Source organism: Acanthaster planci, linkage group LG14, assembly GCF_054643075.1.
Source record: "Acanthaster planci isolate LZ-2023a linkage group LG14, COTS_SCS, whole genome shotgun sequence".
Taxonomy (NCBI): Eukaryota; Metazoa; Echinodermata; class Asteroidea; order Valvatida; family Acanthasteridae; genus Acanthaster; species Acanthaster planci.
Genome location: NC_141790.1, coordinates 3,806,330 through 3,831,372, shown reverse-complemented (window position 1 = coordinate 3,831,372; position 25,043 = coordinate 3,806,330). Strand labels below are relative to the sequence as shown.

The 25,043-nt window shown below is 41.5% G+C and overlaps 2 protein-coding genes across 5 annotated transcripts in view; one reads left to right on the top strand and one right to left on the bottom strand.

Annotated features, from left to right (window-relative positions):
* LOC110987004 (uncharacterized) overlaps nucleotides 1–1,000 on the bottom strand; it is a 138,817-nt gene extending 137,817 nt beyond the window's left edge. The window contains exon 1 of the mRNA XM_087145599.1: nucleotides 888–1,000. The gene's annotated coding sequence lies outside the window, so the exon portion shown is untranslated. The remainder of the gene's footprint in view (nucleotides 1–887) is intronic.
* Nucleotides 1,001–1,124: 124 nt separating this feature from the next.
* Nucleotides 1,125–25,043, top strand: part of LOC110986986 (uncharacterized) — a 67,917-nt gene continuing 43,998 nt past the window's right edge. For 3 of the 4 annotated variants that reach the window (XR_015427673.1, XM_087145744.1, XM_022249357.2), the window contains exons 1-4: nucleotides 1,125–1,321; nucleotides 4,918–5,013; nucleotides 9,560–9,619; nucleotides 18,456–18,539. Coding sequence is in view for 3 of the 4 variants with exons in the window: in XM_087145744.1 (XP_087001870.1) it covers nucleotides 4,946–5,013; nucleotides 9,560–9,619; nucleotides 18,456–18,539 (212 nt within the window). In the remaining variant the exon portion in view is untranslated. The remainder of the gene's footprint in view (nucleotides 1,322–4,917; nucleotides 5,014–9,559; nucleotides 9,620–18,455; nucleotides 18,540–25,043) is intronic. The other variant, XM_022249358.2, reaches the window with a different exon arrangement.

Here is a 25,043-nt window from a genome sequence, read left to right as displayed (position 1 = left end):
GCATTGAACTTGTTAGATTCCATCTATTTCTATGCACGTAACTGGAAGGGTTGCAGGTGATCCCCCAAATTTATCTCTGACGCGTGCATCATCCACGTTTGAATTCAGTCCCGTTGCACTATCAACAACAGTACACCTCCTAAACAACACCGAGTTTTGAAGATAAGATCAGACACAGTAAGACATCGCGGGTACATGTATACCCCTTAAAACGGCGGTGCATGCACCCAGCAGGCTCATCTTTATCCACAAATTTCCGATTTACCGCTGTGGTCGAAAGTTTACAGACATTTGGACTTAAAGTATTAATCGTAAGTCTTCTGAGTTTATCTGCTTCTGGCAACTGTTCGTTCCGGTGGCTGGTCATAAGTATGAAGTTTGTATTTAAGGTAAACGGCCTGAATGATCAACTGCAGAAAAAGAACATTACCAGGGATAGGCAAAATCTTTAATGCGTTAATTAAACCTGTCCAATCCAAATGTATGTAGAATTTCGATTTGTACGTATACAATGAAGCTGAAAAGTTGGATAGGCTATAACTGAAGTATCAATGCGATAAAGAGCGTGTATTAAAGAGAGTATAGGCCTACTATTATGAAATACACTGTCGAAACAACGTTTAGATTTTAAACACTTTTTGTACCCACTTTCTCCTTACGTTCAACCCATGACATTATGAGTTTAAATGTGTTTTAAGGAATGTGTTTTTAAATGCTAAACACTTTACCGCGGTATATGTTTAGCTTTTTGAAATTAGCTTAGTAGTTCAACACATTCCTAAACGCATAACATGTCAAAAAAGTGGGCACAAAAATGTGTTCAGAAATGTGTTTTGTCTCTAAGCGTTGTTTTTAAAGTGTATGCCAATGTCACAGTTAGAACTTACTCCAAGAATTTCAGCAGCCACACTCCACTTGCCTGTAAAAACAAAACAGATCTGCACTATGGGTTTATATCGACAAAACTGAACTTAGTGCAGCGCGATTGTGAGACAGAACAATGTGTGGGAAATCAGGGGCAAGATTTTGCAGAGAACTGCACTTACAAGCGATGATGTCATGCAGTGATGTCACGTGATGTTGGCTGAATCAGAACACACTATACCAGTGCTGCCTTTGATAAGTAACAGACTTCACTGACGGTACCGACGGGCAAAACCTCCAAGAGCAACCAATTCAAAATTGTTCATATCGTCATTTGACCTATTACTACCTAGTTTGAGCAACGTTGCAACACGGGAAACAAGCAGCCCGCTACAGGCTTGGTGGTGAAGACCCAAGTTACGTGGAGTAGCCTCCTCCGCAAGTGGACTCCTTTACAGTGAGTACTGATGCTTTTTTCCGATCACCTTTTTCAATTGAGGAATTGTAGACCCAATGAGGAAATGCGGATGTAGGCCCTGTAGTTTGTTATTAAAGTGTTGTTTCTAGGGGTTTCTAGTTTGTGTAGAAAAACACTTTTGGAAGAGGGCAATTTAAAAACTTTACCAAAATATTCAATCTTGAAAAGACTTCCACGTTCATTGAGTGTGGGTGGAAAATGTCTTGAGATTAGTCTGGATTCAGTTTAAAAACCAGACATTTTACACGCAACACGTACTGTTGGCAAGTGAGACATTTTTCAACAAGGCAAGAAGAGTGAAGCACGAGCACGCTGGCATTGCAGCGATATAGAATTCGCACGAAAAGAACTGTTTTTATGTAGTAAGACAACTAATGTTCACTCAAGGAAGCACCAAGCGATTCAAGATTTCTGCAAGGTTGCCGTATTAATGAAATGTAGCCACCATATCAAGCCGTGCGACCTCTACACGTTTACAGATGTTTGTTCTGCATCTTGTTAGACTACATGCTTGTGCGAAAATTTCTGTTGGGAAAAGTTGTAGAGGCTGTGGACCTCACAAGTTGGCGGAACAAAACTGCGCCTAAAAATAAGAGGGAATGCATGAAAGTAAAAACACGGAAATAAAGGAAATCGATGCTTTTTTTCCCGAGTTCAACCGTAGGCATAAATCTCGGAGGGTGCATGGGGGATATTTTCCCCCAAAATTCGTGAAGTAGGGGGATAGGCTATTGAATCACCCCCACACTTTTTGTGGTTAGTCAAAAAATGGAGCGCATTATGAAGAATTGTTCGCATTTGCCAATGGCTAAAATGTTTTTAGTATTACTCTAAAATGGAAAGCAATTTGAAACAGACATAAATATCTCTCCAGACGTAAGATTCGGCGTGAATGTACTACGTATTATGGCTGTACATCTCTATCATGAACATAGCCCCCATAAGGTGTATGGTGTCACCCACCCTACCCTTTTTTTATATTACCATGGCCGGCTGGTCTTCCCCCACCACCTTTCCCCATCCTCGATCCCCCAATTTACATCTCAAATTTACGCAAGTGAGCTCAACAGAAAATGTGCAATTGAATGATAAAACCGAGAAGGCTTGTAGAACAAAAGCAAGAGTTACTTGTTTTTGCTTTCCCCCGAAGAGAACAAAGCCATTTTCTGTTATTTCCTTTTGAAATGAAGCATCTTCTCCCGAGGCGCTGTGTTATTTTTCTGCAGCAAGAGTTAAAATTAAACATATTGTACTATCGTATTTTTTCTCGTAAAATACCGAAGGCATTATGCTGCCACTGGGTAAAACAGCCTTTACAAATAACAAAACGTATTTTGGGGTGAGGCAACATGGAGCCCACCCGTTGGAACATTTTCCCCAAGGTTTTTGCCGAGCACATGATTGGACTCATAAATCTTTCGGCTGATGGCTCACAGTTTCATAAGATCTGGATCTTCCTTTCTCTTGAAAATGTGAAACACCGGGTCTGAGAAGGGTGATCATTGTAAAAATTTCAACTTTGTTATCCTAAGAAAACTGCCCGCATAAAGGCCACGCTTAACATACAATTTTAATGAGCTACTTAAGAAAATTATACGAATACGGATTGACCAAATTCCAGCAAAAGTCAATAGATCCACGTGATCTTAAATGAAGGGCTAACACGCTTCCTAGCCGCAATCTGTCCAGTCGACCAACAAACCATCTGGCCAACGGACTAACCAACTAAGCAAAGTATATGTACACTTTAGTGTTGTGCACGGGAAAAATAATCATTGACTAATGGGACACATTGATTTAATGTCTGCACCGGAAAATCCTCACTTGCCACTTAGTAACTTCCCATTCTACGGAACTCATTCCTCACGCAAGTATCTATTCTGCTTACCAGAAAGACAACAAAACGAATATCAATATCTTGCCAAGGAATAGGAAGAGACGCGTCAACTAGGCCCCCGTTGTGTTTGTTTCAGACAGCATCCTCGACAAGGATGAAAAAAGAGTTGTTGGTGGTTAGCTCAAATGTCACGAGGTCTTAAATTAGGCCTAAAGCTCGGAATGCTAGTTGGAAATATCTGAATAAGACTAGCTAGTTCTAACAAAAATTTCGAGTGCTCGAAATATCCCGAACATTTATGATGACCTCACCATGACATCATTCTTAATCTAACGCGTGCGTTTTCTGCACTATATTCGTCTAATCGTTAGGAGACATAATTTCGTATATGTTTTCTTATATGCAACAATGCCAGTTAAGGAACTAGAGAAAAATGTGAAAAAATCGAAATTAACAAATAAATCAGGCAGTTTAGCCATCCCATCAGTCGAAGCCCACCACGTTTGCGGGGTCCCATACGATGCTATGGCTAACAAGGTGTTTGAAAAAAGACATGAAAAAAATGTTCGATAAATTGTAGGAAACTTATAAAATATGAAGTGTGTTTGACACGCTAGGTGTTTATGAATGGAAATAAACACGTGCTGGTCTTAATCGTTCTTTTAAGACCTCTACAGGAGAATGGGTATTGATTTAGCGCCCATTGCTTCCGGTTCATGCTTCACCTCACGAAGTGCGCGCCTCGTGAGCATAATCTTCATATAAGGCGATTACTTGCGTCTACTTGCAAGAAGCAAATACCAACATTGCTAAATTGGTGTTTGAAAAACGGAAGAAAATATTGAAAAAAATTGTTAAAACTGTCTTCCTGACTCAAAACTCATCTTCAAATGGGTATAAACACATTCGCGCCCTTGGCTCCGGCCATTATCAAAGTCCGTATTAATTCCCTCATTAAAGATTGGAATTATGATGATACCACGAAGTTACTACGGCGGAATCGGCTAAAGGTTCAGATTTTTGTATAAAATAGATTTCGAAAAGGTAAAATGAATTAAGGAAGAGGTCAGGAGCCAATGGAAATGTAAAGTCTATGTAATTTTGACAAAAAAAGCGAAAATTGATGAATGCTGAAAGTAACAAATTGAAGGACTCGACAGTCAGGCCCGTAGGCTGGGGGGGGGGTCGGGGTTCGAACACCCCCCCCGTTCGCTTCTGAGTTCCACACGCTGGTGTTTTTTGTTGTGTTTTCCTAATAAATATTTTAAGTATACCGTAATTTTCCGAATACAAGCCGCAGCCGCAGGTTGATTCTCACGCTGAACATGTCCCCGCGAAATGAACATGTCAGTAACACCGCACCGTGCTTCAGCGCAGCCTAGGCTATAGCCCGGGCTGCCGCCGCCGCTAAGTGCCGCACCGCGGCCAGCCACGAGTGCAAGCGGTGCAGCGCTCCAGGCGCGGGGACAAGTCAGTCATATTTTCGTTTGTTGCCGTTGACATTGGCTCCACTTACGTGTTGGAAATTAAGGAAACCAGTCCATAGAGAACGAACAGACTTTGAAATAGTTTTAAATTCCCTTGCCATTAACGACTTTAAATACTGATGAGTCTGGTGACAAGGAAGCTTGTCCAAACCAGAAAGAAGAAAAATTAATGCTTTGGCCAGTCGATTCGTCACATAAGATGTAACAGGTTGTGACTTGACCATTTGGGAATTACTTTTCCTTCTTGTCAGGGCTTGATGTGGACGACATAATAGCACCATGTATTTCTGCTACTTCTGTTTAATCGTCATCGTAGCAGCAAAGTTGTCAAGCTCAGAAACACATGTGTAAGTATGTGTTGGTCTGTTATTGTCTTTAAAATGTCTAGTAGGCTAACTACTAAACTAACCTCTTCATAAATTGAGATGAAAATGTAAAAAAATATAGAGATAAAATTAATGTCCATCTATAAAAAAAATCAGGTAAGCTTCCTGCATTATCAGTTCTGCCTTTTTATTTGAGGAAACTAAAACACACGTGTGCTTGTGCAAGCATAATTATAAGGTGTCCACTTGAGAAGTCAACTGAGTTTCAAATCCAAAATACATCTACAGTTAGAATTAGAAAGAACCAAAAACTCGAGAGAAACGTATTTGGTGAAATTGGTATAGGAAGAGGACTGAAATGACTAGCTACTTGAACAAAAAATCAAAGCAGCAACAAAATTGGACGGTGGAGTCAACACGTTTTATCAACTGAACTCCATATTTTTATTTCGATACAACAGTTGCACTAACACTTGATGCATCTTACTACAATCAGTTGCAAAAGTTTAAGACCACCTGGAATTTTGTCGGGATTTGGTCACGGGGCCTGCATCATATGGAGTGGCATTTTGCAGCCACGTGTTTCTATACTACTTCGATGTGAGTATGGGTCCTTAGTTCGACCCCGGTGACGTGCTTTTGAGGACGTGCTTTTAAATGAAATTGACAGTGCTTTGTCAACACAGAGATATAAGGGTGCATTCCACCATATCGTTGGATTTCTGCACGCGAGCTCATTAATATCTTGTGATCCCATAGGGTTTTTACTACAGGATATGGCATAAACAGGAGGGATCATAGAAATATTTCTATAAATCCCGAATTTTGGACTGGTAGTTTACAGCTGGGGATATTTCTTTCACAAAAAGCCCAAGATTGCCGGCCTATTTTGGATAGAGGCGGATGGCTACATTCAGAGGTGTGCGCGTATAGTTTTTCCATATATCTTCGGGGACAGAGGAATAAAAAATCAACGAGGCTAAAACCATAAAATTGAAACGAAAAGTGATCTTCGGGCCATACCCATGAATTCTTACTTCTTACTTGTTGAATTCTTAAAGTAGGCCAACCGCTCCCTGAGAGTCAACAGCTATTTCGATCTGATTTTGCACTGTTTTCTATGGGCGCTTATTTCGTGTAATGCATCATGTAAGTCAAGATGGCGGCGCCCGTGGAAACAGACCAAAAGGGGGCGCCCTGTCCTTTTTAAGGTTTTTTTTTATTTACAGGCGTAGAAATGAGCATTTTCGTCTTTGGGAGTTGTCAGAACAGTAGAGATTATAGCCGAATATCAGAGGAATGCACACCGGGTCTCTTTGGAGGGGCTTATTGACCATTCTGTCTTCAAATAACTGGAAAAAGTTCTGAAATTCCCCCTTTTTTTCTTGCTCTAATTTAATTTTGCAGCAAAATCATATTTTATTCACTGTCCAAGGTCCGATGCCGTCAGTACAGTTAAAAACAATTCACATGCATAGAAAACCGCGGATCACACAGCGTAATCTCGTAAGCGCTTGCGCTTTACTTCTATAGAACATCATGTCGCGGCGCCCAATTTAAGAGCAAACTTGGTGTAACGCACAAGAATAGGCCTGGCCCTCCTAGCTTTACTGTTATACACCTAAGAACTGCAACGAGGTCACTAGTGCACGTCTATGTCCCCAGGGGACTGTGAATGTCCAGAAAAGGGTCCTATTTCCCGAGGCCGAAGACACACCTCATACTCGAAAAATATTCTTTTAGGGTTTAAACTGTTTTAATTCAACTTTCAATAGTACTTCAAAATTGCCGGAGAATTCAAGGTTAATTTTGGTTTTCTTGATGGAGTCTACGTTTGTCGCCGTATAAAACTAGGAAAGAAAATCTGTAGGGGTTTGAACTATTTCAATTTGGGACAAAGTCAGAGGGCGCAATGACCATTAAAAAAGTTTGAAGACTAGTACCTGACTGGGCACTATTCTCTGGAATTGATGCGCATGTGAAATGTCTGGGCGCGTGTCTAGTCACGCTGACGCCAAATTCATTTACTACGCTATCCGGTTCGAAAAAGTGACTCCGTCACACAGGTGGACGCGCCACGACTTGCAGGCACCAATTACGCGTAAACTCCTGAATCCACGGTTCCATGTAAACGGCCATCAGTGCATGTAAATCTATGTGCAGTGCATGTCATTGGGTGTGGTTTAAACTGAAGTGACGTCACGTATGTTTCAGAGGGAAAATTATTAACTGCGCATGTCCTATTTTTAGGTTCAATTTTGCATGCGCAATGAGGGACATGGGAATTCGTGCCAGACAAACAGCTCCTTCATTTCATGAAAGTTACGTCTTATTTTCACTTTTTGGAAATAAAAATTCCTGCCTAACATATTTTCATGGTAAGATAAGGTCTTTTCCTAACGTGTTTTGTGAAAATACAATTGAGAAATAGTACCAGACTGGTCAAAACTAGTGATTTTTGTGAAAAGCTCTTTTTGTAAGCGGTAGTTTGTTTACGTTTTGATGCGATTTTTGAAGGCTCGAAACAAATAGTTTGAAATTTTCCTAAAATTTTCAAAATTGGCCTGAGGTGGAGAAAGGTGTGAAGGTTTTAGATTTGCTGACGGTTTTGCGCTAGATTTTTTTCTCTTCCCGACCGGATGCGTTTGCATATCGACCTTACTCAGCACAGATTCCGTTCATCCTACCTGACGGCCTTGCTAGCGTAAGAATTCAGTGACTCAGCTGGGAACCGAAAGACTCAAAGTACAGAAGGTTAACATGAAGTTCATTATTTGAACCAAGGTCTATCTGTCATTATAAAAATGCCAGGAAAATGTTGAAATTCACGGTATATATCCCCGGTTTTACATGTACATGTCATATACAAGCATGAACCACATGAACATGTACACCGGCTCCGTCGAGAATTTCCATGCAGCTGAGCATGTACATGTACATGTACATATAAATGTACATGTACTGTACATGTACGCCGCGGTACGCGTGTAAAAATCTGCTGTGTACAGTACATGTACAAGCACGTACATGTACATGTACGTGTACATGCACTTGTACCGTGCATGGTACGTGGCTGGATCGGTCTTGTGCATGTAAAACACGTAGACATCGCGCTGCGCGCAAGCATCAAATATAACTTGTGAAAGTCGAACAAAAAATGATCTAGCTACATAGAACTGATTGTTTTGTGTAGTTTAGATTCTGGCCTGTCATATGCAGTGTCTCACTGTTCTGGGAAAACTTCTAAAATTGAGAAATTTAGTGGAAAAAAGACAGAGTGATCGATTGAAAATAGAAATAATTTGTCATCTTAGCAACCACGTTGAGGCTAAATTTCATATTTATGTGCATTTCTTTTCATGATTCTGTAGTGTTTTATTCGGTATAAGCCTTCTAGAGCACAAACAAAGGGTTTCAATGTGATCGTTTGTTAACTTTGTGCAAACGAAGTCTTCAAAACGACAAGGTCAACAGTTAGTAGGGACATTTCTGTACGGTTCACGAGGGTCCGGTCAAGTAACCGCCGCGCACGGTCGAAGTCGTTAATTTCCACACATTGGATGGTGGCGAAACTGACGTACGTCAGCCTTACGAACCGAATATTAGTGAACCACACCGGCCCGTATGTCAGCCAACCAGGATAAAGAACCGGGAAGAAGTGTGTTATAAATGATTTCTATGGCATAAACATAGACATAAATAACCTGTAGACCGACAACAGCTGGCGCCAGAGCGTAATTTCACAAAAGCCGCCATTTTCAAAACCATGCGCGCGGGTAAGACTTGACAGAAGTAAACATTAGCCATGAAATGATTAGTGCACTGAAAGAACAATCGCCACAGATAAAGGTAGTTTGCGGTATTATTACTTGTTTCAACAGGTCATGTCACGGCAGCCAGTCAGCATCTGGCTTAGGCCAGAAGCATGATAAGCGTAGGCCAATCATGCCAATGTTAACTCCAATCTCCCAATTTCCTGTAAGCAGAGCCGGTAATTATAGCTACATTTGCCCTGCACTTCAACGTAAGGCAATTCAGGCATCGGCCCCTTATGTACTTACATAATGTAAGGGCCAATAATTTAAGGACCCATCGGGCCCTTATATCTCACCATGCTCGAGGTTGATGCGTTTTTAGTTACGTCATGTCTGGGTGTGTAATGCTAGTGGTTTGAAACACAACAAATTAAACTCTCTCAGTTTACAGCGATTCGTTACCCACTTCCTGAGATGCCAGAGAGTGTTTGTAGGCCTACATGTACTTCAGTGTAGAGCAGAGCGCTTAACAATTATACTGAAGAAAATGGTATGACTAGTGAGATACATTATTTATTATATCTTTGGATAAAAAGTGAGATACAGTGGCTTAATGAGGTCTGAAAATTCTGCACATGACTCACTTCACTTGTAACGTTAGTTTTATATTCACATGCTTGTAAATACTAGTATTCCAGTAATTTTGTTCGAACGGAGATATAGTACATGCAAATGTTACTTAATGCCAATTTTTGTTTGAAATTTGATTTTGACAAGCAGTGTTTCCCTTTTCTCTGATTCATATTTTGTAGAAATTTAAAAGCTGCACCATTGCTAAAACGTCGGCCACGGCGATGCGCTTTTCTTTCAAGGTGAGAGTAATTTCTTTTCTCTTATTGCCAGAGGACCTCACCCTATTGAGAATAGTGGGAACATTTCTGCCACTTTAATTTGCATTTGGTTACGTCAACCTGTATTTCAAGGAACAGGTTGTCCATGTTAAGAAAAAAATATTGGCGGAAAATATCAAATCACTATCCATCTTATGAATTTGACTCTGTCACTCAAATTCATGACATGCCAACGATACTAAAAAGTTATACTGAATATTAAACCTTACAAAGTAAATAGTTGTGCATAAAATGAAATAGTTAATGGTCTGATGTATGCATGTGAAATTAAGAAGTTTTGCCCATTCGTTTCTTTTCCTTGTAATATCTGATTCCGAATTATCAATTTTCGAATTACATTTCCCAAATACTTAATTCCGACAGTTTACATAATGATGGAAGAGATGACTAAGTATGACATTTTTAATAATTCATAATAACGTGTGAATTTTGCAGGGAACATAGCTCCCTTTAAATGCCAATGAATTTAATTCAATAAATAAACTGTGGAAGACTAATCCTCACGGTGCTTTGCCTTTTGGCACGACTAGATTGGATTAAAGTAGTGGATGGCCGACATTTTCCCGCAACTCTCCATTTGGGTAAAGCTGTTCAATTATGTTGGCCATATAATTCTTTTACATAAACATGCACAGTTTAAAGATGAAAATTTTTTGAGAAAATTAAATAGTTAAAAATGGTTAACTTAGAGCTGCCTTTGGTTACTTGGAACACTTTGAAATAAAAAAAAATGAACCAAATTGCTTTTTCCGACTGTCATCTGTTAATTACTTATTTCGAAAGTATTCAAATAGTCAATTATTGATCATTGCCACAGTTCCACTCTTTTCAAGTTTCTGTTCAATTTTCACTGTTTTTTAAGTAACAACTTATGTAAGAAATCTGCCACCTTGGTTATGATCTATTCATACACTGAACAGAGTCCTGAACGTCAATAATTATGTCACAAAAAGTTACTCCACTTATATTCAACTCAGTTTAGGACCCAATTTCATTGAAATATATTTTAACGCAATAGCAATTTGTTGAGTGGTAGCGGGGTCCTATCATAGTTGTGTAGGGGACAGGTACCCATACGTCAGCCAGGGCTGACACGCCACACTAAACGTTGGCGCCAGACTAATGACGAGTAGTATGTAATTGAGCGTGCTGCGCGCCAGAGGGTTCAGTTCCTTCTCCATTCGTTCTCAGTTCTCACCAAGTACAGTCCGACTCCAGGACAAGTGCACCACTGTGAAAAGTCAGTTTTGGCGTGCACGTGCAGTGGTGAGTGGACGTAAAACTTCTAGTTTGTCGGATTTAGGGCTAGAAATTGGCCAGCAGAGTCTTACGTTTTGGGAAAACATCCTTTAATTAAATGTAGTGCTCCGATGGCGTTACACCTGTAGCCCGCCTACCTAGGACTATTCCTGCACGGCTCCTATATAGGTCTAGGTTTCAGGGGCTAAACCTCCACGTTACAAGTGCAAATTATAGGTTACCTTTGATTGAAATGATTGGGGAATAAAGGATCGATAAATCAGAGAAGGGTGCCCCGTGTCTGTATTTGAGTGGTCTCACCCATCCCAACAGCCCCTTCCCTGCCCAAGTGCGAATATTCCATGTGCTGCAACAATAGGTCATCCAAAGCAATGGGGGGGGGGGAACTCTCTGTGCCTGGTGGTGGACTGCCCCAAACGAGCCTGTTCCCCAGGACTTCTCAAATCGGCGGAGGACGTCTCTGGGTTGCCGTCGGTGCAGACCACCACAATTTGGTGTCAGAAGTGGGATAGGCGCAGCGATCCTTTTACAACTAAAGAGCACCTATACCTATAGAAGCACCTGAGAAGGTGATTACTCAGAACTCAAAATATATACAGATCATCGGGATCACCACAGACATGTTCAACGTGGAGGACGAACTAATGTCACTCCAGCTTGATATCCGCGAACAGTCTCGAGAAAAGAACCGGAAACTGAGGGAGTTACCTTTGCCTCAGGGCCGCCTACTGAGCAAAAAGCTACAGCCAACACACCTTAAACATACAGAGACATCCACTGGGTTGTCGTTGATCACGCAGTTCTGCGATGACAGGAGTGTTTCTACAACCAAGGGGTCTGGAACATTTACTCCATTATGGTCATTCAGGCCAACTCCAAAGCCAAGATGACAGGCACCAGTACCCACACCAGTTTCTTCAACTATGGTTGAGTCGGTGACACGTGCACAGAGTGGTTTATTTGTAACAGTGACGATTTTTGGGGACCGGGCAAACCTGTTAGTGGATACGGAAGCCATGACCATGTTTTTTCATCCACTTCATTGTGCAAGATTTCGACAGAAGACCGGCCAGTGCTGAGGAAAATGGAGACAAATGTACAGGTGTGGATTGAACTCAGCTAGTGAGCATCGGCATTGCATGGTTGGAAATTCGAGTTGGGAAGACGACTTACCCAATTTTTTCCGCGTTTGGTAATGTAACCTGGACACCTCATCAGAAAGCATCCTAGGGATGGATTTCTTGCTGCCTACGGGCGGAACGTTGAATTTCAGAACTCTAGAGCTCTCAATCAACGGGAAAAGGATATACAAAGGGAGAAGAGTGTTCGCCAGGGTGGTGGTACAGCGTACGAAAAAAAATCCCAGCTGGCCATGAAGTGATTGTAAGAGGGTGTGTGAAGAACAAAAACACCTGTCAAGGGGTATGGAGTCATCTAACCCGTGGATAGAAGGGAAGTTGCCAGCGGAGGAGTGGTGGTTGCCCGCACGCTGGTGAAGACCGACGAAGATGTTCTTCCAATTCGAGTCTGCGATCTGGGGAAGCAAGTGTGTGTAGTAAAGGAATGCATGAGGGCAGGCACATTAATCAGCATCAATGAGGGAGACATAGAATATTGAAAATACCAAAACGCCGGAGTCAACCTAACAAATAGGAGTTCCGGAGCATCTTGTTGACCTGTACAGGCGGATTATGGAAGCAGTTCCAGCAGAATTTCATGGTAAAACAGCGAAATAGCTGAGCAGTTGCAGTGATGACTTTTCTAAGAATGATGTAGACGTCGGTCGCACTAGTTGTGTGAAGCACGGCATAAATACAGGAAATGTGAGACCTATGAAGGAAAGACCAAGAAGGTTCTCTCCAAAGGAACAAAAAGAGATACAGCAGCAGGTTCAAGAACTCCTGGAAGATGGCAGAATCGAACCATCCGACAGCCCGTGGGCTGCAAACATGGTCTCGGTAAAAAAGAAGGATTGCTCCAAAAGATTTTGTGTGGACTACCGCCACCTAAATTCTGTGACATTGAAGGATGCCTATCCAATGCCGATACCCTGACAGGTGCAGGCGGGTTTCCACCTTGAATCTCTCATCGGGGTATTGGTAGATTGAGTTGGATGAAGGAGCCAAACAAAAGTCAGCTTTTGTGGTGCGGAGTGGTTTGTATTGCTAGCGGATTATTCCATTCGGCTACTGCAACGCTCCTTCGACGTTTTAGCGATTGATGGAGCGTGTGCTTGCTGGTCTGCAGTGGAAGACGGCCCTCGTCTACCTGGACGTGTTATCGTTTTTGTACAGATGGTGCAAGACAAGTTATAGCGCCTGAGGAGGGTGTTGAAGCGCCTTAGACAGGCCGGACTAAAACTAAAGCCCAGAAAGTGTCCTACAGCAGAGTGTTTTATACCTCGGGCACGTGGTATCGAGTAACGGTGTGGCAACTGACCCGAATAAAGTACAAGTACGAGAATGACCTACACAGCACAATGTGACCGAGGTGCAGAGTTTCTTAGGGTTGGTCAGGTAGCATCATGACTTTTTCCGGTATCGCCCGACCACTATATCGACTAACTGAAAAAGGACGAGAGTTTAAATAGGATGAGGAGAGTGAGGCCGCGTGGGACGCGCGGCGGAATGGGAGGGCGAAACAGGGAGGTGGTTGGGGGTAGAGGGTAGAGATACAAGGACGGGAAAGCTGTTCGGGAAAATCAAATGTAACGGGTGATTATTCAGTTGGAAAAAGTGACAAATCGAGGACAGAAATGTAATTGGAGGAGGCAAAAGCGAATGAACGCATGGGTGACATCATAGGCCAGTGACGCAAGCGCGGTTGGAAGATTTTTAGACGTTGATTGGTCACCAAGGCGCCGAAAGGAAATCTTGGCAAAGAGTTACAGGTCCTTTATAACGCCCCTTTGACATGTGCCCGTCATTCGCCCTACTAGATCCGAAACGAGAAAATTTAGCGTTAACGTACCTGAAAGTAACACGAGATGGCCGCACCATCTGGCATCTGCCAACTAAAGGACACGCTGCCAGACACATGCTCAACTGCACAACTGACGCATGCTCAAGTGAAACGAGGTTGGCGTGAATGTTTCAGCTTTACTGAGAACAGACCGTACTATTTTTAACATTTACAGCCGAGAAAGCCGATGGACCCAGCCGTCAACCCCACTGGTGCAGGGGGAAGAGATCCAGGATAGCGGCCTGCGATAGACGTGCTGTAGGCATATCAAGCATTACGAAGATTATTTCGTCGGTCAGGTCGGGCGCGGTCATCCGGTATTCACCGGCCTGAGAACTCAGAGGGTCTGTGGTCTGGGAGGGATTTTGGGCGGTCTTTTCCGGTCGGTCATACCCCTGCTTAACCAGGGTGCCAAGAGTTTGGGCCGCAAGGCTCTACGAGAATCGCCCAGGTGCCCAGAAAGGGAGGGGTTGAAAGCCATTGTCAAAGACAGACTCAGGCACGCCGCAAGCAATCTGGCTCAGACGGCAATACACGGTGTGGACTCCCGACTCCCCAGACAACCTCTTAAAGACGCGCCATTTCCTCAGCCGGCAGGATAGCTAAAAGGTCGAGAAATATCTTTGACTGACTCCCTCACACGCTACAGTCACTCAGTTACACCGCCATGTTGCTGATGCACGAGTCCTGCGAGTTTACCAAGTCCAGATTTGACATATTCTCCATCCCACCCATGCAGACCAGCACCGTTTTTACTATCACCGATGGAGGAGGGGTACGTGGATCTCAACCAGACTGAGCTGTAAGTCAGGGCCAAGATCATGAAGGCGGACGATTTGAACCTTTCGGACGACGATCGCTTTGGTCCAGTCAATCTTCTATCTATACCCTCTTTTCAGTGAAATTGACGTCAGTTGAAAGAGCGACTTATCTCTCCCTCCAACCCAAGTTATCCCTACCGATCCATCTTGGAGCTGCTCAAAGTCCCAGCTCAAAGCGAGGTTGTTTTACAAAGACACCACTGGCCGGATGGACAGCGCCGACTAGCGGGAGGCGGGCGATCAAGTCAGTCTCGGTCTGAAAACACAGGACCAATCCACCAACAATAGCGGAGTTGTTGACAGGATGGGACGGATACACAGACAATTCTTCCAGGAAAACATATTCTGAACTGAGTTGACCTCAAGCTGAAACTGATCTGAAGCAGCGATGCCTTTTGCCTGATTGCCACCAGCCCCAACCCTTCCTATAAAGTGGTCATTTTTAATGCCTCCTTAATACCGTCAGAAAGGTCAAAGTGAGTTTGGCCGTCTCGGCAGGACATGCCAATGCTTTGGAAAAGGGCACTGCTAAACACTCCATCAAGCGTAATCTCTGCAAAAATGGTATCAGTGCTGCGAGGTCACCTCACTTTCAGCCAGGACCACGTGTTTTTAGGGCAGCTGCCGAACCGCTTCATATATAGTGGGGTGCGTAACCAACGAAGCGTTCAATGAACGGTACAGAAAGAACCCCTTCAATTTCAAGCGCACTGCACATTAGCATCTCCTTTGCAGCGATGTACGTCGATAGATATCAGGTACTGTATTCTCTCCTGAAGCGGAGCCCAAATTCGGCGTGCCAGCAAAAAAATAACATCAAACCTACTACACACTCTTCTCCAGCACGGATGAAATGTACAAGGACCTGGGCATCGGCATCACTCGTGACGACTTCGCGCAGTGTTTGCGTTTGATCTCAGCCGGACTTGACGGTGGATGGGCATTACAGCCTCGTGAGGTGGGGCATCCTGAGGCTGGAGATGCAGTTTGCGGAACCGCTCCAAGAAACTTTAACGTACGTACTCACAATTTGATTTTCGACTACAACTCGATTCCTACCGAGGGCTGCTTCAACTGTAGCGGGTATAAACATTTCTCCGAAAGAATGCCTCCCACACTCGCCATAATCACCACCCACTTCAAGAACCGCTATCGGCCGTCTTCGGGAGGTATTGTATCTCCTTCCTGTTGCAACGGTGTCGGAACTGAGTTTGGGCAAGATTGTCACGTCTGCCAAAAATATGTTAGGTGGCAGTCAATTTGCTGCGTCTTTGCAACTAGTGTAAGTAAATCTTACGCGAATTATAAATAGGTGGACTAGAAAACTAAGGAAAACACTCTTTCATCATTATTCCAGATTAATTGCAATGCGATAATTATATACACGTCAGCTTCCCAACAATGTTTGTGCCACTGATGAAGCTACAAATTTCTTTGTTCAGTAAATAAATGTTTTCTTTTGAGATACTGATATGCATTTTTATATAACCACACCACTAAAATGGCAGATATGAAGAATAAGTGCCCTTAGACATTTTATGAGTTTTCACCAAAATGGTAAAAATAAATTAAATTAGAAAAGGGGTAAAATGACTAGATTAAAATCCAGATAATTTTGATCAAAAATGTACAATAGCAAACGGGACAAAATAATTTCAGTCATCCATTAAATTACCTTGTTAGCCGTTGCTGTGAAGATCAGCGAGATGGCGAAATTGGATTTACACTCTTCTCCTCCTTGTTTGCTTGTGTGCATTGTTTGCTCCGCTTTTTGAGTCCTTTTCAGCTGATCTAGTTTTCCTAAAAGGAACTGGAATCTGGCAACAAATATCAGCAATGTCATCTTTTCATTTACCTTGAGAATAAACATGCAGACCACTTGTATGCGTGGTGAGCCGGAGCGTCGTCTCAAGGACACCATCGATGCTTTTCTTTCGCATACTGCTCGTTCATCTCCTCCTAGCTGATGTCACCGAGGTTATACCCTAAATGGCTATGAGGGTACAGCTGAGGCACAAATTGCATATCTAAAGTCAAACTTGAGGGGGAGATCGTATTAAAGTCTAACTTGACACAGAGGCCAATTTGTAGAAGCATATAATCTGGATATTCTTGTTTGTCCATTATCCCGATGCAAACGTTACCTTAAGGACAAGAACACCCAGCTTGACAGCTGGCAGTCATCATTAAGTAGAGGACGGACTACGCTATTTACCGGAGCATGTTTACCAATGACGTAATCGCTTTGTCTCTATGAACTCCTGTGTCCTTCCTCCGTGGCTATACCACACAAGGCATTCCAGACAGTGCAAACCCTTAGAAGGTCCCCATGAACCGACATGATCCATCCGTTTTTCTCTAAGCGGTTCAACTATGTGTTGTTTGCCAGGATGCCAAAAACGTGTAACAGTTCTGACTAATTATGGCGACTGCAAAAGTGACACTAAAGGCATTCGTTGCAAAACAAGTTCCACCGGAAGTCGTACAATCCAAAGACCTGCCGTCGTCAACGATAATAATAAGTACATGGGAAGTGACTTAGCATCACAAATGTGTCAGTACTGCACGCATCAACATAGATCCCTGAAATGGTGGAAACGCGTTTTCTTTGCAATTCTTGACATGTGTTTGGTTATTGCTACCATCGTGTACAACAGCATCCCCACAAAGCGTCCGCTCATACTAGCTCGGATTTCCGGGTCCATGCAGGTCATCGATGAATTGTTGTCCGCCTGCAAGACGAGCAACTCAACACCACATGCCCTGAAACTGCACTCCTTTCAGGTGGACATTATCCCGGAAGAAGTAGGCAAGGCCAAAAACGAAACTATGTTGTTTGTAATACAAGAACCCAACGTAAGAAGACTCGTATGATTTGTAAGAATTGCCGTAAACCAATGTGTCTAACGTCAAGCTTTGAAACATTTTACAGTGTGCGTTAACATAACCTCGGGTAGTTTAGATTGTGCCCCCCCCATTTCAATGTTGCAATGGTTCGGCTTGGCCGCACACCAGCCTTCAACGCAACATTAGATGGGGGGGGGGCGGACGGATCAATTAGTTCCCAGAAATCAGTTAGAGGTCAGGAAAGTCCATTTTAGCAGCGACAGAGTACGGTATAAGCTTTTTCAATGAAAATGTAATATTTCGGATCAGTCTCAGAGGTTTTGTACACGGGGTGTGCATGTAAAATGGACTCCATGTATGGAACTCTTTCCGCGATTTTTACCAAAACAACTTAAGTAATATTCTCCTTATTGGTTATCATTACTTTAGTCAATGGGGTGTCATTGCTGGAGTGGCTTTTCATGATCTCACTGGTGAGGGCGCTATATACCAAAAAGTGGCTAATAATTCTACATGGTAAACAACGGGAACTTGCACGTAATGTAAAGTGGTAAACACACGGACGTGTATAATAAAATCTGGACTCGCAATGCCCTTAATCAGCTTATAGAGATAATTGAACCCACTCGCGGCCATTTTACCGAGCCGAATACAAAGCTTTCCTGGCAATGCCCGCCTTTGTTCTTCCTGATGTCAATAGAAGGGAGCCAACCCACGCATTTGTTTTCGGCTCGGTAAAATGGCCGCTGGTTGGCTTCTTTTTCATACAAAGGCGTTGCAAGTCCAGGTTTTTTATATACGTCCGTGGGTAAACACTGAAAGCTGGAAAATGGTAACCTCGTGGATTTAACTCAAGCCTTTCCAAAACGAAGGGTGAACAATAAAAACTATTTCTGTATATTCTACAGAGACAATTATGGTTCCCGGAGTCAAGTTCCCTGGGGAGATATAACGAGTCTCAAGACGGACCCCAGCTTGTACCTAAGGCCTCGGTAAAATGTTAATGTTATTAATATCATGCTCCTTTGCTTTGCTCATCCGCATGCAAAAGTCTGATACTATCAAATGAACACAACAAGGCAGAAAAAAAAGTAATTGATTCTAGGTTTTATCTTACAGCATGGGAGAGGGGGGTTTCACAATGCGGCCGAGTGCTTCAACCTTCTGCTTGCAATGCAAACCTTACAAGAGCAAAAAGGAGCTTTCAATTCGAAAACAAAACATTTGGGTCAGACGCCTTAACATAGTAATTCAGAACAAATGGCTGTAAGATCTTAAGCTTTTTTGAACAACCATTGATTATTGTTAACGTTGTATGCATCACTAACGGGTAGATCATACAAACGTCATGTAAATAAATATGTACATAGTAATCTTACGAGCAAGTAAGGCCAAATAAGTACAATCAATATAAAATTCAAGTAATTATTATCAGCTAAAATTGAAGTAGGAAACAATGCGTATATGCAGTACAGTTGACTTCAATACTCTGAAAGGTTACAAGAAATTTAGTATTACATTGATTAACGAAATGTTATTAGGGAAATAATAAGTTGCAGAAACAAAGCATTAGAGACCATTCAATGACTTAATCCAAACAAATTTTGTATTGAATCGGCAGCTGCATTATATTTGAAAAAAGCAGATGAACTGCTTGTAAGGGCAACATAAAAATATCCAAGTATCCTAAATTTAAAGTTTTAACATTAAAACACCAGCAGAACACCAACAAAACTAAGGGAAAAGTATCAAATATGAAATTATCAAATTGTTGATTAAAATCTCTTTTGTATGGGTCTAAGATACAGCAAACACTGATAGAATAAAGCAAATATTGCTTCTGCAATTTTACCCACTGGGCAGTTACACAGACTAATAAAAAGCAAGAATTAGGCTATACGAATAGGAGAACGGCTGAAGCAGAAAAGCAGGAGTAATATAAGGTAATGTAGCATTTAAATAATATACAAAGATTACAGAGAACTAAGTAATCCCCTTTTGAAATAAGGACGTTCTATAGGACATTCAGACTATATATGCAGTATTAAAATTAATACAAAATTCAAAAGTCTTCCATCATGATCTTTCAGGCCTTTTTGCATGGATGTCTTCCCGCAGTCCTCCATTCATGACAAAATGAAACTGGTCCATTGTTAAAGCCAGCGACACCAAACTCTCTTCTATCATGGCCCTTCTGGCCTTCGGGATGCAAGTTTCCGGAACTCATTATTTGTAACATGTAAAATAAAAACTGTGGTGCATTGTTAAAGCAAGCAATACAAAAATCTCTTCCATTATGGCCCTGCAGGCTCTGTGGGATGCAAGTTCCCGGAACCCTTCATTCGTGACAGGTAAAATGAAAGATCTGGTGGATTGTCAAAGCAAGTGAAGGAATATTTGTTTTCAGAATCCTTTAATCATGGAAATGTATTAAAAGTCAGGTGCAGAGTTAACAAGTATCTTTCAAGAATCCAAATCGTGAATAATGGTCCAAAATCTGCTGCGTAATAAAAGAAAATCTGCCCAAGAATCCTAAGTTCGTGACAAATGAAACAAACTTCCCTGGGAACCTTTAGTTTAACCATTACAAAGAAACAAAGCTGAGGTGCCTGAGGATCCTACAGCCATGAAAATGAAATGAAAATCAAGCTTAAAGTTAGAGTGTCTCTCCGTAAATCTCAGATCGTGAAAAAGTGAAAAAAATCAGGGGCATTATAAACACGATGCCTTCCCGGAATAATTCAATCATGAAAACTGAAAATAAAGATTTCATGTGGATTTTTATTACCAGTGAACAAAGATTTTCCCCATAATAGTCCCCTCCAGCCCCCTGGAGGAAATGCAACGCAAAACACTTTTTTTGCTAAAGACTGATTCCCCTTATCATTGAATGATCAACTCAAAACTACTTAACCAGCAATGATTGACATGATAATTTAGTTGTAAGGTTTATTTTAACAGGATAGTCTCATCAGTTAAAAACTTCTATCCTTGGAGGCCCTACAATAGTTCGAAAAATAGTAACAATGTTAAAACTAATACATGTATATATAGTATAAAAAGAAAACAGTAAAATACTATTACTTTATGTATAAAACTATAACAGTAGGACCAGAAAGTGAGGTAATACACTCATTGTAAGGGACTGTTGTTGAAAAGAAAGAATCAGCGACTGTAATTTCAAACAGATGTAGCTGCAACGGAATGTTGGATATAAACATGATGCAGTAGGTAAAATTAATTAAGTATATTCTCAAATAAATTAAGACTAAGTTAAATAACTGCATGGAACAGGGACTGATTACAGAAAGTATCCAAACCATGACATTTTGACATTTAGATACTTATGAAGACTAAAAGAGGGACCCAAAACTAAAACGACCAAGGCAGTATAACACAGAAAATAAGAAAGTACATAATGTTTATTAATAAAAGACAATGGCTCGCCGAAAAGATAAAAACCAAGCAATATACAAATTAAAGTAAACCTGGACTAAATCATTAGATAAAATAACAAACTTACAATTTCTGTTTCTAAAAACTAATGATAAGTATTAAAAAGTGATTTATTTTTAAATTTGGCTCGTCGCTGACCTGAAGTAAATGTGTTCCAATCTAGGGTCCCAAAATATTGACACGTATGTCTGGTGGCATTTGTCATGAGAACAGTAAGGAGGTGTAATAACACATTAGATTTGCATCGAGTAGAATGAGGTGGCATTTCAAGATAAGTACTGAGATATGCTGGATTCATGTTATTGAGATATTTATACACCCCACACGCTTATGACATTCCCAGAGAGATGGTAATGGTGACCAAGAGAGTGCCTGATGAAGATCACCGATATGAGTTCTATGAGGAGCATTAAGAATCAGTCTGGCAAGACAATTTTGTAATTCGATTAGCTTGTCAGAATGGCAATGTGCACAATTGGAGCAAACCATATCACTGTAGTAAAATTGCGGACGAACCACAGCGGAACTAAGCGTTTTAAAAATAGAGTTTGGAAGACTGGGATTTGCTGATCGTCGAAGGAACCCCCACTGTGAGATTTTCTTGGCAGTGTAATGTTTTTGATCAGCCCATGTCAGTTACTCATCTAAAATAATTCCGAGGTATTTATACTGATTGACTTGCTCAATAGGAGTGCTAGCAACAGAATCCCGGACCTTGGTACATGTAGATAGCCACTGGTGAGGTCCAATGATCATACACTTTGGGATGCTTACTTTTAGGGTAAGTTTGTGTTTAGTGAGCCATTGGGACACTATAGTTGATTACTATTGCCATAATTCAGTATCATGCGGCGAGATGCCTTCTGTCATAATCATCGTTTCATCTGCGAACATGCTAACTTTAAAACCTGGGCAAGTACCATACGAAGGAAGACTATTTGATATAAATAATAAAAAGAAGAGGTACAAAGATAATGGGGGACCCCAATAGTCACATCAGCCAGGGAGGAGACGTTGCCGTCGATTTGTGTTGCCTGTTTCCTTTGTGAACGGTAGGAATCAAACATTCAGATTCATGGCCTGTGACGCCGCACCTGTGATGTTTAGAGAGACGAATTTTGGTCCATGCATGGTGCCAAAGGCCTTCTTGAGATCTAAAATTAAGGCACCTGTTACCCTACCAGAGTACATGCTATTTAGTATTTGATCAATGACGTCAATAACTGCTGCTTAGGGTGGATTGACGGGTCTAAAGCTGGGATATTCTGTGGCTAAGAAATCTTTATTATTGAGAACACGAAGAGGTCAATACTACCCACTCATTTTAATGACTGCAGGTAACACAGAAATAGGCCTGATAGTTACAATACTCCTTCCCATCGCCACTTTTAAATATAGGCGTAAACTTATCTAATCAATAAATCTCTTTTGGGATTATTGATCCACAAATATCAAAAGTAGCAAAGTTTAGGTCTTGCTGATTAGCAGTGACATAACTTGATGATTAGCAGTGATGTAACTATCAAAGTATTAAGCCAAATCTGCGCTAATGTTGGTGAAGAATTATTGAAATTATTAGCTAGTTTATGTTTGCCAGTGTTGGCACTACTGAGGAGAGTTTTCCCAATGGAAAGGGCCTCTTTAGCTAAGGACCATACCGGGTACTTTCCTGGCATTGGCACTACTGTTAACAAGAGTATTTTCTTTTTCCAAGGCTGAACATTTAAAGCATTTTCATAATACCTCCTTTTCAGGCGTTTAACCAAATTATTGGCTTGATTACGTAATTGCTTGGCAGCATGCCAATCTTCAGGGTTACTTTTGTGCTCTTGAACGGAGAGAATCGTGTTTCCACCCTAGATCCAGCATATCCTCAGTTATCCAAGGTGCCATACTCTTCTGCCTTATCTGCCTACAGGGAGCATGCAGATTGCAAACATTATTATAAATTTGTTCCCAGGTGCTATACGCATCACCTATATCTTAGTGTCAATTAGTGTCATCCAAATGCCAAGGCATACGGAACATAATCTTCTAGAAAACTCACCTCATTAAAATCTCTAACATTCAAGACCCTGGGAGAAACTTTGAAATTGGTTTTGATTTGCCAATTACAGAGAACCATACAATGATCACTTAAACCAAGAGGAATAACATCAACACAACGTTAACATTATCATGATGAAAGGTCATAAAAAGATCAATACAGGTAACGGAGGTAAAAGTGATTCTTGTAGGACTGTTTACCAGGTAAGACAACTGCAGCCCACAGTGGAAGTCATTTACTTAATTTAACGCTGTTCGGGATCGTTGAAAACTTGATTTTTTTTAACATGACGGATGTTTAGGGCAATTTTCCCACTAGTATCTCCCACAAGCAAAAAGAGATCAAATCGAAAAGACCAGAGTTGAAATCACTTCCACGAAGAAGCATATATGACACAAAAATCATTGCTCAAAATATGGCATTTAAAGCTGAGGTATGTATAACCTTTTTCTTAATTTAAACTTATGTGGATACACACAAGTGTTTGCCTTCTGAAAGAAAGAAGCCCTAAAGTTAATTATGCTATTACGAAAACACATTTAGCATCTGCATAAGATGTGATCGCAATTGCCTGCACTCTCTAAGATGTCCAAGTGACAACTTACAAATTTTTTATTTCGTTTTAACCACAAAATTCTATTTCTCATACGTTAGATCTGATACATTTCTAATAATGCCTAAAAGCCCACTACCAACTGGTCGAACGGATTCCCTTGCTCTGCTCTGCCATGTTAAGTACACACCATAGCACTTTATTAAAACCTCACGGAGAGTGACGACTCTCTGTGTTAGAGATTCGTTTTGCTAGTTTCTTAATTAAAAACAAATACGGCCAAATACAATCACCTCCAATCAAATCCTACCTTTGTTCATGCTGGACAGCCTGGTTTAGTCACCTTTAACATCGAGGATTCCCCTTAACCAAGAATTAAAAAAATCGAGCCGACCTCTGGCTCAGTCCAGTAGGAATGTGTATAAACGTATCCACGCGCCCCCATGGGATTATATACACAAATGTGCCTGGGCAAGCAAGGGCATGTCTTTTATCCATATGGAGCAAGGTAAGAGACGGAGAGAACTCCCCCTGCTTTGTGTTGGTCATTGTCTCGCAGGAATCTGGGAAATTCCTTTCAGACATGTGGGCGGGATGTGTTAAGTAAAACAATAGTCTTGAATGTGTATAGGGATTGGATATGTTGGGGGGGTACCCCTCGGTCTCATTTCTTGCTGGGTATACTTTTATCAATGTCGGCGACCTAGTCGGGTATCTTCGATGTTTGCCCGGCATTTCTCATCGCGGCGGTTAGGGGAAGGTTTGAGTGTAGCTTGGCAGTTGAGGGACGACTAGACTGTAACTTGGGCGTTGCTCCCTCCTTAAATCCTGCACGACTGGGAAAAAGGTACTCTGACCTCATTTTTGTGGTTTTTAATAGTTGTAGGGGCTAGAGGGCACCTCCTGAGCAATTTCAATGTAATTAGAAAGGATCGTGGGCTCTCCAAACACGTAACACTACCTACTATCGCATGTACATAGTTTGAGGCACCCTTGTTGATAATATTGAGGGTTAACTTGAAGCGATGCTTCGTGAAGACTTATTGCGGTGCAAGACGTAACATGCAGGCTGTACATGTATTATTACCATGAAAAGGAAATAAAACGGACAGAGGTGAGCAAAAGAACTTTGCACGAAAACATTTAAACAATGGATAAAGGGTAGTCATAAAAGTAAGTCATATGTTAATAATATATAATAAAGTAATAAATCTCTGGTGAATAGTAACGGCGTACCAAGACAGAGATGCAATCTGGGTCTTGAGAGAAGGGTAGGTGGTTGGGCTCTAGCGATGATGAAGTAATCTATGATTTATCGAAATAAGTTCATGCAACAGAAATGCAAGATCCCAGAGCGATGTACAAGCAGGAGCACTCGGCGCAAGTGAAGACCCTGAACCGTTTCCCATTACTTAGAAAGCTCTTCATGTGGCGAAACAC